The sequence below is a fragment of the Augochlora pura genome, chromosome 6 (genome assembly GCF_028453695.1).
Source record: "Augochlora pura isolate Apur16 chromosome 6, APUR_v2.2.1, whole genome shotgun sequence".
Taxonomy (NCBI): domain Eukaryota; kingdom Metazoa; phylum Arthropoda; class Insecta; order Hymenoptera; family Halictidae; genus Augochlora; species Augochlora pura.
Genome location: NC_135777.1, coordinates 18,360,791 through 18,376,485, shown reverse-complemented (window position 1 = coordinate 18,376,485; position 15,695 = coordinate 18,360,791). Strand labels below are relative to the sequence as shown.

The 15,695-nt window shown below is 41.4% G+C and overlaps 1 protein-coding gene across 1 annotated transcript in view; it reads left to right on the top strand.

Moving 5' to 3' along the window:
- Rsh (Rap GTPase activating protein radish) overlaps positions 1–15,695 on the top strand; it is a 50,300-nt gene that overhangs the window by 22,551 nt on the left and 12,054 nt on the right. The window contains exons 11-12 of the mRNA XM_078182759.1: positions 7,018–7,120; positions 10,430–10,602. Of these exons, the coding sequence (XP_078038885.1) occupies positions 7,018–7,120; positions 10,430–10,602 (276 nt within the window). The remainder of the gene's footprint in view (positions 1–7,017; positions 7,121–10,429; positions 10,603–15,695) is intronic.

The window sequence follows — 15,695 nt, the reverse complement described above, 5'->3', positions numbered from 1 at the left end:
GAATGTTCGAGGTCGCCGACCCGGTCGGAATTTCGATCTTCGCTATCGCGATTTTCTTCGGAGCTGGGCATCGTCAAACGACCGATACCGCTCGACGAACGTTGTTAATTAACTCGGGAACGGTAATGGCGAACCACCCGCACCCGGACCGTGATTCCGCCCCGAACCGATCAAATAAAATTGAAACTCGAAAGTTGGCCAAGCCGATCCGGAACAATTGGCTCGGCGGTCCCGCAATTGGCCCGATGCGTCGATCTGTGAATTGCTAGCTCCTGGAATTGTCTAGAAAATCTAAAAATTTTACGGGAATGGTTATCAAATGGTTTTCCACTGACACTCTTGGACAATATAAAATTCCGTGGAACATGATTTTTCCGTTCTTATTGAATCGTCGCAGTATTCGTTTCGAAACTCGTTTTCCATGGAATTAAAAAACTTTAGCTTGTCGGTCTGTACAAGAATTATTATTTCTAAAGAAGTTTTTACAATATTCTATGAAATTTCATTTCAAATATCAAAATAATATTCACATTCCAGATATTTCATATATGAAGCTTCTTAATCTGATATTAACTTTTTGACTCATCTTTTGAGACAGAAATTATTGTTTTATTATTAAGTAAATTCGTAAGTGAACGATTTTGGATTTTTTTTTCAGATATCCAGACTTTATTGTAAACCACGATTCAGCTCATTGAAATATTCAAGATAGAATCCGTATGATTTATAATAATTCGGTCAGCCGGTCTTATCTCGCTTTTAAAGCCGGCGTCGGAATAATATAAAAATTCCCTCTAAAATATATTCAGTGACCTTAAAATTTCGAAAACTTCGACCTTAAGTCATGCGATCTTTATCCTGATCTTATGAATATTATTAGACACACGTAATGACATGTAAATCTGACATTTACAAGCCAGAACGCAACACCGCGTTATAGGTGATTTTTATCATTGTGGACTTGTTATGCAGAACGAGAGATTGCATTGAATTGTGATACAGTTTTTGTTTCTAAAAAAACATTACCCTTTCGCAAACATAAATTCGATCACCGTCTTATCGTTTCCGAGCAATTGCTTGTAGAAATCTACAGTAATTTCGCCAATAAAGATCTTTGCTCTCGAACCTCTCAGGGAAAATAACAACACCGTCAATAATTATGCTCCTTTGATTAATAAATGTATCATAACAAATTTGATTTCAGTACAGCAATTAATCCAGATATTTCCTTCGCTTCGAATAAAACCGTTCGATTGTAAATGATCTTAGAACGTAGTAAATGATCTTAGTACGTTCCCCGCGTGTGCGTAGTTAATTAAAGGCAAATTATAAATATCTTCCCGGTTATTTAGTGGTTAAAAATTTCGGCGATTTCGTACGTGACGATCGAACAGAGGGTTCCCTGCTGCAGCGAAACAAGCTTTCGGTGGCTCGTCGCAAGGGCGGCTTCTTTTAATAATTTCTGGTAAGTCTTGGGTGGGCGTCAGCCGATTCCGACTTCTCGGCGTGGAAAAGAGCAAGAAGAAAAACGAAGTTATGAGGCGGGAGCACGCGCGTCACGATCGTAAGCCCGGTTTATCGGTGCTTTAACCTCGCCGGGTTCTATCCGCGTGCGGCAACAACCGCCTGGCTTATCTGCGTTCGGGTTTCCGGCGTCTGAAAGCGAGATCTGTCACGGCTCGTAGAAGAAAGAAAGAGAGGGAAAGAGAAAGAAATCAGAGAGAAAAAGCGAGAAAGAAAGAAAGAGAGAGAAAGAGTGACAGAGAGAGAGGGGGAGAGAGAGAGAAGTTTTAGCCCGGAGCCGGGAGGCCGAGAATCGAGCAGCGTGAAAATGGAAACACGTCGGACTCCCGCGCAGGACGACGGCCCTCTAAAATTGAACCAGCGGATGCAATTAAAACCGTGTTCATCGTGTGAAACGCAATTAAACCCGAATTCATGACTGTCTCGCGCGCACGCGACGCTTCCCTCGATTTTTCTTCGGATTTTCCATCGACGTCGAACCCATGATGCGATTTTATTTTGTCATGGGGGCGGAGAGGAGAAACCGGACGATCCATTTGTTACGTCGAGGTAGCAGGCTCTTCCTCTATCTATTTTTTTTTTCTTCTATTCCAAACGTAAAACTGCTCTTCCCCGATGCCGGCTACTGATATCTGTCGTTCCGATTAAACGGTTTTCGCTTCGATTTTCTTCGAACGTACCCTTTTCCTTGTTGCGATGGAAACAATTTTATCGACGTCTTCGGCGGCGTTTCAATTTGTGGCAGTTCCACGGGAAAAGCGGGGCTTTCAATTTCCTACACGGTATGTTCATCGTGGAAAAGTGACTGCGAGAAAATCAGCGACGGATTGCGGTGCCCCGGGCTCCGAAATGAGTCCTCCCGGTTTATTGTTGCGCGGATTTTTACTTTACGGTGTATAACGACGTAGTCGAGTTTACGCGTTTCTAGCGATAGCGAGTGGACCAAGTGCGAAATATTAAGTACGTTCGCGGAATTTGAGAATGCTGTTCTGTTGATTTTAGCTTGTTGAAATGACTGAGAAAGGAAAGAAACGCGTATGGAGTTTGCAACAAATGCTGGCAATTCTTATTCTTCACAAAATTCATTATTCTTCATATACTTTTTTAATTATATTTTTTAATTTTATACTTATTCTTCATGTTCTTTTTTAATTTTTTGTTAGCTGAATTTTATATCGTATAACACAGGCTTTATCCTGTTAAAAGAATAACTATTATTAATACTATTATTAATCAAGCGTTAGATCACGACGAAGTTCTGAAAATTTCAAGATGTTGAATCAATTTCCATCGCGCTAATATTGCTGAACGAATTTTCAGTAAACTCTAACTTCTAAACTGCGATCAAATTTCCAGAACCAGATACAAAGCAAGATAACAATAAAACAAACCTAATTGCACCGAGGCTCAACGAGGATCTTGCCATTCGTCGTTCCTTGCCGATAAATAGATCGCGCGGAACGTAGTCCATTAAACAGCGGCGCGGAACTTCGACTTCGAATAACGAGAACCCATTAAACGGAGCAACAAATTTTTTCACGGCGACCGGTTCCAATTACATTACGCAGATCGCGAACGCCTCGAACGCCGGGAACGCTCCGCTCCGGACTGGAACCGAAGAAGAACGCGGCGGCCACGCGTAACAGGAAATTGTTAATGCAAAGCCCCAGTGGGTTAGGCGGACTTCAATCGATACGGGCATTAGAACAAACCCAGGTATCCTGTGCCACTCTTTTTTCTCACCCTCGTCCGCGTGCGAGCGCACGCTCGAGCGCGAAGGGTTAACGCTCGCGCGAGCGGGTTAACGCGATGGTACGCGGGGCGATAATCGAGAACGAGTTTTCGAGGTCTAGCAATGGGGAGTGCATTTTTAAAAGGTGCACGAGTATTCCAACTTATTGCTAGCTTTAACAAACCTGCGATTTTTTTTTGTGCGTTTACGGAGAATACGGACAGGAGTGACAGAGCATTTCTGTTGCTGGCACGTGTAATCCATTGTCTTACAATTTATGTACAAAGGAACGTGGAAGAGTTGTCGGAAGTTAAAGCTAAATTATTTCTGTTTTTATCGAATATATTTGTGTAGAGCAGCGTTGATGTTAAATGAAAATTGACAAAAATATTTTGATATTAAAGAAAATATTCTTAATACAATTGATATTATTTTGAACCAAATTTACGAGCTATTCAAATAGCTTTTAAACCATATAAATATCCATTGATGAATTAATGGACATACTATGCATCTGTAGCTTAATATTGACGAGTTAGCATGATTTAATACTTTATTAATCAATTTTACGGGTTGAGTTATATTCTTAAAATTAATTTCTAAAATCTGTCAATGTTATGTCTTTTTAATTCCATGTCGACGATTATTTAAGAATATTAAAGATGTTAATACCATTTCTGCGACGAAGACGATTAATAACATACTTCTGTCATTATTAAGCCAGTGGATATTGGATTTTTTAACTAAATCAACGATCTCTAGAGAGAAACTCATTTCCCAGATACTAATGGCAGCCGATCTCCCACATATTGTCGCCTTTGGCCTTTCAAACACAGACAGAGTATAGATAAAATCCTAGCGTCTTCCTATCTATTCGGCGTTCTCTTCCATATAGAGACGCGACGTAATTGATTTCGTTTTAATAACGCGGCGCCGGGTCTTGTTTCATAGAAATCTTCATTCTCCGTTCCCTATCTCATTTTCGTTCATTAAAATGGCGCTCCAACGGCCGCCGGTTTTCGACAGCTCCAACAAGACAACTTTTCTTATTTATTTCCCGCAAAGAGTCCGCGACGCAATAAACACGTCGTCAAGGGAAATTACGATTATTCCCCGGCTTTTTGTGCCGGCGCCCGCGCTCCGTTGAACAATGCGCGATGGAAAGTCTCGGGCGAGGTCGAGGACGATGGAACTTTCTTTCCGTGTTCGGAACTTATAACTCCGGGAATGATCGCGGCCGTGCCGGTCGAATTCTCGGGATATACATTTCTCTCGTCTCCGAGCAATTATTTCTTGCTCGGTACATTAAACATCCCGTAATTCAATGAGGAATAACATATTCATTCCAGCTGTCACGTGTTGCCTGCTGGAACGAAAATTTATTCCGATGTTATTCCGCGCGAAGACCTTGCATTCGATGCGTTAATTGCACCTTTGACCCTCGATGCACGTTCTCATTCATGCCTTACTTGTGTTCAGTCATTGAAAATGTTATGAATTTTTTGTTTTCTTTTTATGAGTGGCGAAAGATTTTATATTTCTTGAAGAGGTGGAAAGAAGTTAGAAGTAGTCACATATTTTTAATACATTAATCGTATAAAGATGTACAATAATTTAATAATTAAATTAATCTATATTTTAGTTGAACTATCGTCAGAATATTTAAACAGAATATATTATTCTTTTTTTTTTATTCTACTAAAATGATTAAAGAACGAATACACTTGCTATTTAAATAGCTTCTATTTCTTTCAACTGATGCAGATACAAAAATCCGCGATCTATTTATCAATGTATTCGATCGAATGAAAAATTACTCAATAATTACTCCGAATAAACTCCGGATTTAATACAATATATTTTCCTCGTCCACGTGTTCAATCGAATGAAAAGCGACCCGTACAATTATTCCAAAATAATGAAGGATTACTAATCCGTTCAAATGATTATTGTTGTCCAGCGAGTAACACGCGACCCGCTAAGACAACATATTATTTTTCAAATAATTTATTTGACGAACGCCGAAGCCTGGTCTCGAGAGAGGCACGAAGTCAAACAACTTGACTAATGTGAACGAGGCTTTACGCCGCCGTCGTTCCGCCTTACGAGCGGCGAACTATCAGGCCGCAGTAAGTGGACAGGCTATGAGACCGATAATTCATGTCGAGGGCGGCGACGTATCTGATAGCGGCGCTAGCATGGTGCGGGGCACGTGCGTGGGTGCGTGCGTTCTTGCAATTAGACGGCTCCGGAGAGCGGTCACGAGAGACCGCGACATCAAAATTCCGTGGCTGGCACGCGCTGGAATTCTTTATGGTGGCTACGGCGTCACGAGAAAGAGAGCAATGAGAGATAGAGATAGCGAGCGAGAGAGAAAGAGAGCGAGAGAGAGATAGAGAGAAAGAGAGTGAGAGAGAGATAGAGAGAGAAAGAGAGCGAGAGAGGGATAGAGAGAGATAGAGAGCGAGAGAGATAGAGATAGAGAGCGAGAGAGAAAGAGAGCGAGAGAGAGAGATAGAGAGAAAGAGAGAGGTAGCAGGGACCACACCCCTCGAAGACACGAGGGGTCGTTAAGTATAAAACACGGGGAAAACGGGGGTGGAAAACGGCCGATCGACGCCCGCGAAGGAAACGCCGATCGAAGTCGAGGGGGATGGCTCGCCGACGCCGCGGAATTGATCGATGGGATAACTGTCGGGAGAAAATCGGACCTGAGAGAAGCCTGTTTCGTGTTCCGGTTCGTTCGAACCACTTCACCCGTTTATTCGACCGTTTGGTTTGCGTCAAGGGGTGGAAGATGCCTCGCGTTGTTCCGTTGCAACTGCAGATATAAATCGAGCTCCTTAATTCTACGGCTCCAAGGAAAAGCGGCGTATGTTACATCTATTCATTTCCGTGATATCGTCGTTTTAGGTTCTAATCACTAATGCTTCGTATTACCATTGTTTGAAACTGCTCAATTCTTTTTGAGTTTAGAGTTTTCATATAATAATATACATCTAATAATTTAATAATATTAGAAATATAATTGTTCGCGTTGTGATGAAACAAAATATGATTCCTTTTCACATGTGTGTATTATAAACAATGTTGCAAATGAGTTATCGTTCGATTGTATAAGGGAAATTCGATAAGCCGAAAATTTCGAGCTTAAGCTTGAAAGAAATATTGAGCTATCTTTATTTTAGGGTAAAAATACCTCTTGTATATAATAAAGGTGTTCTATATTTATTTATATATTTTTGAAACTGGTGAAAAAATGATTACAGTAAAAATGTAATAGTTTTTTATACTTTCTAAGAAGGTATCATCAAAATGATACGAAACTTTTATTCGAATAAACAGATTCGTCATTACAGTCAATTAAAGTAATCTATATTTTAGAAAAATAGCTCAAAACGTCTTCGAAAGTCGCCATTAAACTTGCACAAAAATATCTCTCCCTTAATTAGTTACGACGACAGAACTGCAGATTTTCAGTATTTATACCATGCTTTAACAGGAGTGTCCATTAAAACATTTGATTTAATACGATACTTCGCAGAATAAAAAGTCATTTGCAGATTTTCTTTATCGTTTCATACAAACTATAAATACGATTAAGATCCGCAGTTCAAGAATACCAAGATGATGTAAAAAGAAAATCGTATTTCTCCCAAGAGAGAGAATAAAAGACGGATATGATATCTTTCGATCCAGTCGAGGCGATCCCAAAGAATTATATTTACCACTGTATATTCCCTACAATTTACTGTTTCAAGATCGGTCGTCGTTGTACGACAACAATCACTACCATGAGGAATGCCTAAAATGTAACGTCTGCGGACTGAAACTCACGGGACCGAAACAGAAACAGGCTAGACGGTGAGTAAGAGAATAAAAAAAACGGTGTCTGTTGAATAAACGCGGGTCCTCGATCTCATCGGTACGTTCATGGCCACCCCATAATTTCGACCGGCAGCTGCTTTAATTTCCTATTTATTGAGGAAACGGCCACGCGTACGGTTACGCGGATAAATATATATCCCCGGTACCGCGGGAACGGTCCCGAGAAAATGGGGATCATTTGTATTGCGCCCCCGTTGCCTCGGAACCGAAACCGAATTCCCGATTATACGCGCAAAGTGATTTTAACCCTTTTAGGCTCGAGGTAACGATCCATCGTTACCCTGTTACTCGCGGGTAAGGCTCATCGTAAAGGTTCATTGTTATCGCCTTTTATTTCCTTCGAACTTTTACTCTTCCGCAGGATTTTTAACCCTCCGATGAAAATTTACACGTTGCTCCGTACTAGATACTGTAAAATTCTTGAGTTTACTGTACGCGCGTGGTAGTTCGATGATTCTCCTCGAAATGTGAGGTCAGGGTCCATTAATTTTTCTTTTTTTCCACTCTGGTATAAATGGAACAGAATTTGGCACTGTTCGAATTATTTCGAATAAATATTTGGTGTAAATAATTATACGAATGAATCCTTTTTGGAAATATATCTTATTCGAATAGCAATTGTATATAAAAAAAATTGTATTGGATAGTTTTTCATTCATCTATCATTCGAATAAAATTTTGCCCAACTCTGTAATCAAGTATGTTCTATTTCGTGTCGCATAGATAATTGTTTTTCTCTGTTTTATCACATGGAATGCTATTTTTATAAAATCTTAATGGTCTGAATATCTTCTTTAGAATCGAATTTGTAACATCGAGTTCGCGAAATCAGGTTTGTGAAATCGAGTTCGCAAAATCGAGTTTATGAAATCTACTTCGCAAAATCGAGTTTGTGAAATCCATTTCAAGAAGATTCGCGTAATTTCAAAGAATCGACAGGTTAAATGGCGTGGTTCGCGATCGTTTCTATGAAGGAAAACCCATTCGTATAATCTTCTTCGAGCGAAGTCTTTTCAAAATCTTTTCAAATCGACGAATAAAAAGGATTAACGTTTTAGGAAAAACGCGGAAGATAAGAGTGTCCGTAACCAAAAAGTAAAAGAAACGGTGAAACTCTCTTGTGTTTATTCCACAGAATTTCAGACGTCGTCGGAAAAGCCCTCGGAGAATTGTAAAGATCGACGAACTAAGAGAGAAAGAGAGAGAGAGAGAGAGACTCAACAAACCGTGGCTTTATGTGTTTCTTGTGTTAATTTTTAATGACTCGTGCGACATTTTCACCAGTGGATTTCCGAGTGTAATATGCTCTTTTCCGGGAGAATCGTCACGGAACACTGCCAACCGCGATTCAATCAGTTAAAACATTCCCAGTCGTAAAGTTTGGAGCGCGCATCACGGCTGTTGGCTGGCTGCAGTAATTTCCATCAGTGCGATTAAACTTGTTCCGCGTTCGTTTTATTCTTCTCTCTCTCTTTTTTTTCACCCCCTCCGTCCGGCGCGGTTGTTGTTGTTATTGTTCCGGCGTACATATAAGACCGCGGTAAAATGGCTGATTCCGGGTGGCTATGGCGCGGAAGACCAGAAATTTATGCGCGACTCGAGTGCGATCGAGTGTAACTCGATTTGGTTCCGCGTTCGAAACAGCTTTCCACCGTTTCGCAGTCGCGGCAAATCTACTGTATTTTTTCAGCGTGTTGCCATGTTTGTTTTCGAAAGAACGACAAATCTGCACGAAATGGAACCGACGAGCGTTTTTTCTTGGACGTTCGAGTCACTGCCAAATGTTTTTCGTTTTAATTGGCTTTCGGTCACAAATTTGAAAGATTTCTCGTAGCACTTATTGAATAAATATAACAAATTTTAAGTTATACGCAGTTATATATAAAGAAATAATATTTTTATACCGATTTCATTGCTCAAGATATTTTATAAAATAGCACACCAATTTCACTAATCTTCCGAATTTATTTCTTAAAATTCCTCTACCGCTGGATCGCTTCAATTATTCGAATCGTCGAATAGACGCGCGAGGATTACAGTTCCAGCAATTTTTCGAAAGATCGCCTAATTGATTAATGATTCGAAGAAGAGCGGAGATAGTAAACGCATTAGCCGGGCTCGATTGCCTGGAAAACAATTTTATTCGACTCGTGATTCAAAGCACTCCTTTTCCCATCGTACTGATTTTAATTGGTATTGCGTGAATCCGGGATAATAAAGGATGATAGACGAGATAAGAGGGTCGGCGTGATCCAATAACGACCGTCGTCGGGACGCCACGGATTCAATTTTTATCGACCGGATCCGAGTTTCATGAAACTTCGCGGACGATTGTTTTCGCGCCACGATAATGCTTTCGCGATGTCGAAAACTATTATCTCTACACTGGTACCGTCTTTAAGAATTCAATCGCTTTCTTGAAATATTTCCGGGCGGGCGGCACCCGTTGGTTTCGCCTGTGAAACTTCGTTTGCGGACCTCCGAGCTTTCACGGTTCGAGGATTCGCATCTTTAGAACTTTAGGGACACCTTTAATTTTCTTACGTTTCCATTCGTCTACTTTGTCTCTCGATGTTTCTGTGAATTATTCTTACTCTCCTTTGTCTCGCGGCTCGATAACTTCGCGTTCAAGTTTATAAGTAAATTCTAAATTGGTATTCTTCCCGCACAACGTTCACGATTCATAAAGACCGTCTGGCTACTTTGCAGTTTAAATCAGCGAACAATGTTCCATTCATAGACTGCGAATCTTTATACAAATTAAAGCTTTTTACCAAAGTTTCATTAAACTGTTTAATTCTCCTGTCGTGGACAATGTCGAATTCACATTCTAAATATTTTATAAAATTCAGCAAAAGAAAAGTAAACGTCTTTTTAAAATCTGATTTAAGAAAAAAATTTGCTGTATTCCCTATTTATCGTTTTATTTATATCCTTTCAAGACTAATTCTTCCATTGCTATTTACATCTTCTCCAATCTAATTCTTAGACTGTTATCTCTACTCTTTTCAATCTAATTATTAAATTCTTATTTATATTCTTTTTAATCTAATTTTTAGACTCTTCGTATTTATATATACCAGAAGAGCATAACGCTTCGCAGTCCACTTACAATGCCCCACTGTAAAGGAGTAGATCAAAGATTCTACAGTATTTCGTAACAGAGACATAACTTTCACGCCGAGGATTTTTAATAGAACGACAAAATTGTCGTAGAGACGAATGAAAGGGAAAGAAGGCAAGAACAACCGATCGTAAAAATCACTGATGACAATCGGTTCGCAGGTTCAAGAACCAAATACTTTGTGATCTACACTTCGCTGACGTGACGCTGATGGAGTGCTCGGACTTCATGCAGCAGTTGCGCAGCTTCAAACCACAAAGTTTAGGCTGCGCAGTTGCGAGAAGAAAATCATCGAACACGCTGATCTTCCCGTTGCCGCCGCAAGGGTGTATAGGTAGGATCACCGTGCGATCTATATTAGATCAATTCTCCCATTCCCGCACGAGACCGTCACCCGAGCAGGCCGGAAAAGGAAAAGCCGCGGAAAACTTTTTACAGTCGCGCATATGCATGGACCCCGAAGCTACAGGTGGTTCCTACCCAGCCTCTTGCCGCCGTCGCGCGGTTCTCCGTGTGTGTTCCGTACGATAGAACCGTGAATGCCCACCTCGGCTGGATAGAATGATCCCTGCGTGAATCGGATTTCTGAATGTCTCTGCGGCCACGTGTTTCGGCCGAGCTGCGACCGTTTCCGGCGATTACGCGCTGCCGACTGGAAAATTCGTGTACTTTGTCGCGTGTTTTTGTACCTTTGTCGGCGGTTAGACTAAGGTATGCAAAACTGGATGTTTCTGAGGTAATTCGGAGGTGCAGGTGTTGCGCGACAGTTTCGAAATTCTTTTATCTTTTCATACATTTTCTATATATTCATAGATTTTCTATGTCTTTATGTATTTTTTCTATTTATCTATATGTTCCACGTTTTTATACATTCTTATATATATATATTTTATGTAGTTTTGTATAATTTATATATTTTTATATATTCTATATATTTCCTACATATTCTCTATTTCTTGTGTTCATGTTTTTATAAATACGTGGAATTTATAATCTGTTAATACGAATCGCATGGATTGTACCAAAAATTGCACTAATCTTGAAACACGTAGATGCATCAAATTGGCAGCGTATACATTATTTAAAAATTTATAGAAAAATTTAATGACTGCGTTTGGAAAATAATATTTTAAAGCGGAGGTTGGTATTAAGATCCGCTAATTCGGATCATTGATAGTTTCACCGCAGTGCAATATTTGACGTCTATTTATTTACAGCGATTGGCCATTTCGAACGAACGTTAATTGTCGGAATATATTTAAACACGCGTCGCGTCTCGAGAAATTCGTAGAATGTCACGGCGTATTTCGGGCGGCTACGATTACAAAATGTACGGGACAGCGAAAGATGCGGAATTGGAGCGTGCACATGATGCGAGCGCGCTCGCAGAAGGAAAATGGCGTGTAGTGCTGAGAACAGACCTCGTTAATCGTACAGAAGCTGACGTTTATCGTCACTCGTCGTTGCGTGTGTCACCGTCGAGCTGGTTATATTGTTGTAATTAAATTTAAATGCAGTTTAATCGCATTCGCCTTACGTCATCGTTCGATTATCACGTCACTATCCGCCGTCCTACACGCGTGTAATTCCGAAACGAAATCGACAACGTCCAGCTGAACGGAAACGCGATTACGCGTCTGTTCCCGATGTACGTCGATTCGTCGATCGACCGGGACTGTTGATCTCTGTCCCGGCCTTAAAATAACAATTCTCCGCGGCTACGTGTGACCGACGTAAGATTTTTCGCGAAACTGTTCTAGACGATGATCTAACTTTAAAACGATGATGGAGCTAGCCGATCGATCAGTGAGCAGGATTATTTTTAGAAAGAAGTTGCGAAAAAAAAAATGAAGTTTGAAACATCGGCACGCCACGCTCCGGATCGGTTTACAGCGGTATATACCGAAGCGCTCCATAATTAATTTGTTGTAAAACGAATCGCGGATCGTCCAACTTTGAGCTATAACAGTGTATAGAGGGCATTTACCAAGCGAGGTGTGCGAACATTTTCGCGAGAGACGCGAATGGAAAAGTTCGACGCGGCACCGGCCGCCCCTCGGGAGGACTTTTAATCAAGCCGGATAATAAAAATGTGGAGAATTTCATTTCACGCGTGTTTACTGCTGCTAATACATTTGCCGCCGGCCGCAATTATAACGCGGCACTCGAAACGACCGGGTGCACGTAAAGCAAATAAACATGTTTTGCATTCTCGAGTCACTTGTTGTTCCAACAGGCGGCTCTCTCTCTCTCTCTCTGTTTGCTCGGCCAGAAATCGTCGTTCCGCTAATCCGCGGAAATTATAGTATCCTGGAAGTTTGCCGGGGGGCTTCCCGGATACGACACCGACACGGAAACCTTATTTAAATAATCCTCCTGTGCATTAAATCGTTAACATGCCGGCTTTCGTCGCGGATGCTGTTCCGTTTCAAGCTTCGTTACGCGGCTTAATCGAACGTTTCCGGATTCTTCGCCTCCAAACAGTTCCTCTCGCTTCGAATTGAGACACATTACTGCCACGTGGCTCCTTGAACGACTGAGCAGCGTCTATTCATTTGGAAGGGCCGTGTGAAATTGTTTCGTTACAAATTCAAGCTCTCTGAAGAGCTGCAGAGATTGTAATACATTTGTGACTTAGCGTGTAAATGACAATCGAGGACCTTCTTGCAGGATGATATACGAACCGATGATATTATTCAATTATAAAATAATGTGTCTAATGTACGCATGTGGTTGACTCTGTCATCCTGCAAGAAGTCCCGAAGACTGGCCCCGGTAGAGAAGCAAGACCGAAAAAGGGACAGCAGAGGATCTCGTTGCTTCCGCTCACGAACTACGCAGGAGGACGACCCTATCGTCGACACGATCTCCGTGTTATTTCATCGTAGGGTGTCCCGTGATCCTCTCCCCACGGCAGCAGGGGGTCCAGGATGGGGAGCAAAGGGAACAGGGAGCAGCAGCAGCAGCAGCAGCAGCCGGCGTATCGACGATCGAATTTACGGAGCACTATAGGCCATTAGTTCCAGCGCGAGGTGGCCGAGATTAGAGTGGCGGAAGGACGACTTTGGGGCGGCCAGGATGAATGCACCCCGGCCAGTTCACTATAAGCTCGAATACCAAGCCTGTCTGTAAACAGCTTGGTGTTCCACCTTACAGTGAATCGACCGTGTACTGTCCACGCGCGAATCGAAAGCCAGAGGAGACGGATACGGAAGAAGGGGAACGCGTTCCGGACGAGTCGACGTGAATCCGCCGCCGGAGGACACAGGACGCGTATACGGCGAAGCCGAAGGACGAAGAGAAACGACCTTCGGGGAAGGGTGGATCGAGGGAGCGACGCATTATCGGCGATACGTGCCTAAGTGATCGGGGAGAAAAATGTCTGCGAGACGCGCGCGGTCCGACCTCACCCTCGTCCTCTTTCCTCCTCTTATTTCCGTGACGGATGCGTGTACCGTGCGACCCCTCCACGGGGATCGAATTCCTCCGTTAATGATTTCAAACCGAGCAGGCGACGTTAGTGATTTCTTCCACGTGGAGCCGGCCGAGCACCGCTTTGTTTGGCTTCCCTCGCGGCGAGGAGCTGCCCGAAGACTTTCCGATTGTTTGTACTGCTCTCGCCGCGGGAGAACTAGCCGATAATCGACGCGGCGAATTAGGTGAAAGTACCTATTATGAAACACCGCTCAATTGTGACCCCTTCTTGAAATATAGTACAGGGAAAAATCGATAGCTCACGGGGAACTGGATCGTAAAACCTTCTACACAGATTTCCGAACATTGTTGTTCATAAATTCGCTCGCCAGATATTATTATGTAACAATTAGTTGTAAAAGATATTTATACGAATACGGATGGTTCCATATTATGGGAAAATAACGTAATATGAAACATAATCTAACAAAAATGTTGTATTATTTATATTTATATTCGGTAATGATATTTATTATTTTTTATTCATTTTAAACAAATATTTCAAAGTTTATTACATTGTCTAGAAACGTCAATTTATTGAACAGTAGTATAAATCTTCAGTAATAACACGATAATCTTATACCCCTCGAGAAGCGGTTCATAATAGGTACTTTTAGCTTATGGGATTCCATGATATATGAGTTGTAAGATTAGGTGTATAAGATAGCTCAGAGTACAAGGTAAGAATCCGCAATCTAATTGGAAGAAGCAGTGTCTCATCTCCCAGGTAACTTTATCAAATTGTTGGGTAGCTTTAAGAAGAGGCTTCGTGTAGCGAGTAAAGAATATTTCTATATTTTGATAGTGCCACTGTTGATCTATACATTCGCTGAACATTTTTCTTTGCAAATTCGTAAAGCTGTTACAGTTATGCGATAAAAAAATTAGAGCTACTAGTAGATTTTTTAACACATTCTTAAAAATATTTTTACTCGATAGCGTGTTACCGTGCAGTTAGATTCGCTAAAAGTTTCCTTCGGAAATCCGTAGAGCCATCGAAATTATGATTTGTAATCTAGGTTGCCAGATTTGGATCCGAGATTCCAGATTGGTAGAATGAGGGAGGTAGAATGGCGCCCCTCCCTCATTGCCTCGAATCGTGCGGCAGACTCGGAGGCGCTCGGAGTCACTCGGCCAGCTAAAGGGTGTCCCTATTAAATATCTACCGTGTTTGTATCACGTTGCATGGCGTCCTTAGCTAAAACGTTCATCACAATAGGGACACCCGTTAACGCTCCGAGTGTCTCCGACTTCGACTACAGCAATCTGAAATCTTGAACCCAACCTGGCAACCAGATTTGCAATACGCACCTAGTTCTCATTGTTTTCATCAAAATCTGTCTAGGAAAAAAATTATTTTAAATTTTCAGTTTCAGATGCAACAAACTATCAAACCAACGTGGCGAACGATTGTCGTTTGTCCCCTAAGCAATACATTCCTCTGTCGAAGGAAATCTCTTCTTAGTAACCTTTTCAGTTGGGTGACCTGTTCAGTGAACGAACACTTCTCTGTTAAATTGTTTGTTAAGAGAAACTTCTCGCAGTCGAGCTAGTTCGACTAATTTACTAGTTCATACATCCCTGAGCAAATGTTCCTTAAAGCAACAAAGCATTTCTTAATAGAACAATGTAATATCGGATTTCAAGAAATATGTATTAAACGATCAGTGAATGCAGAAAAATTGTTCATGAATGAACAGCAGATAGTATCCTATAAAATAAATTGATCACAGCGTCCTACAAATTATAGATCTCAAGTAGCAATACTTATCTTGGACATTATGGAGCATGCTTAAGAACGAGTGTTCCGTATAAATTCTAACGCGGAAAGGGTTAATGAAAAAAGTTATTTAAAGATGGAGAGATACCGGTGCTTATTCATCGGACAGGTCATCCAACAAAAACGTTTCCAAAGACTAGATCTTACAATTTCGTAGAAAAACTTCCGAAAGC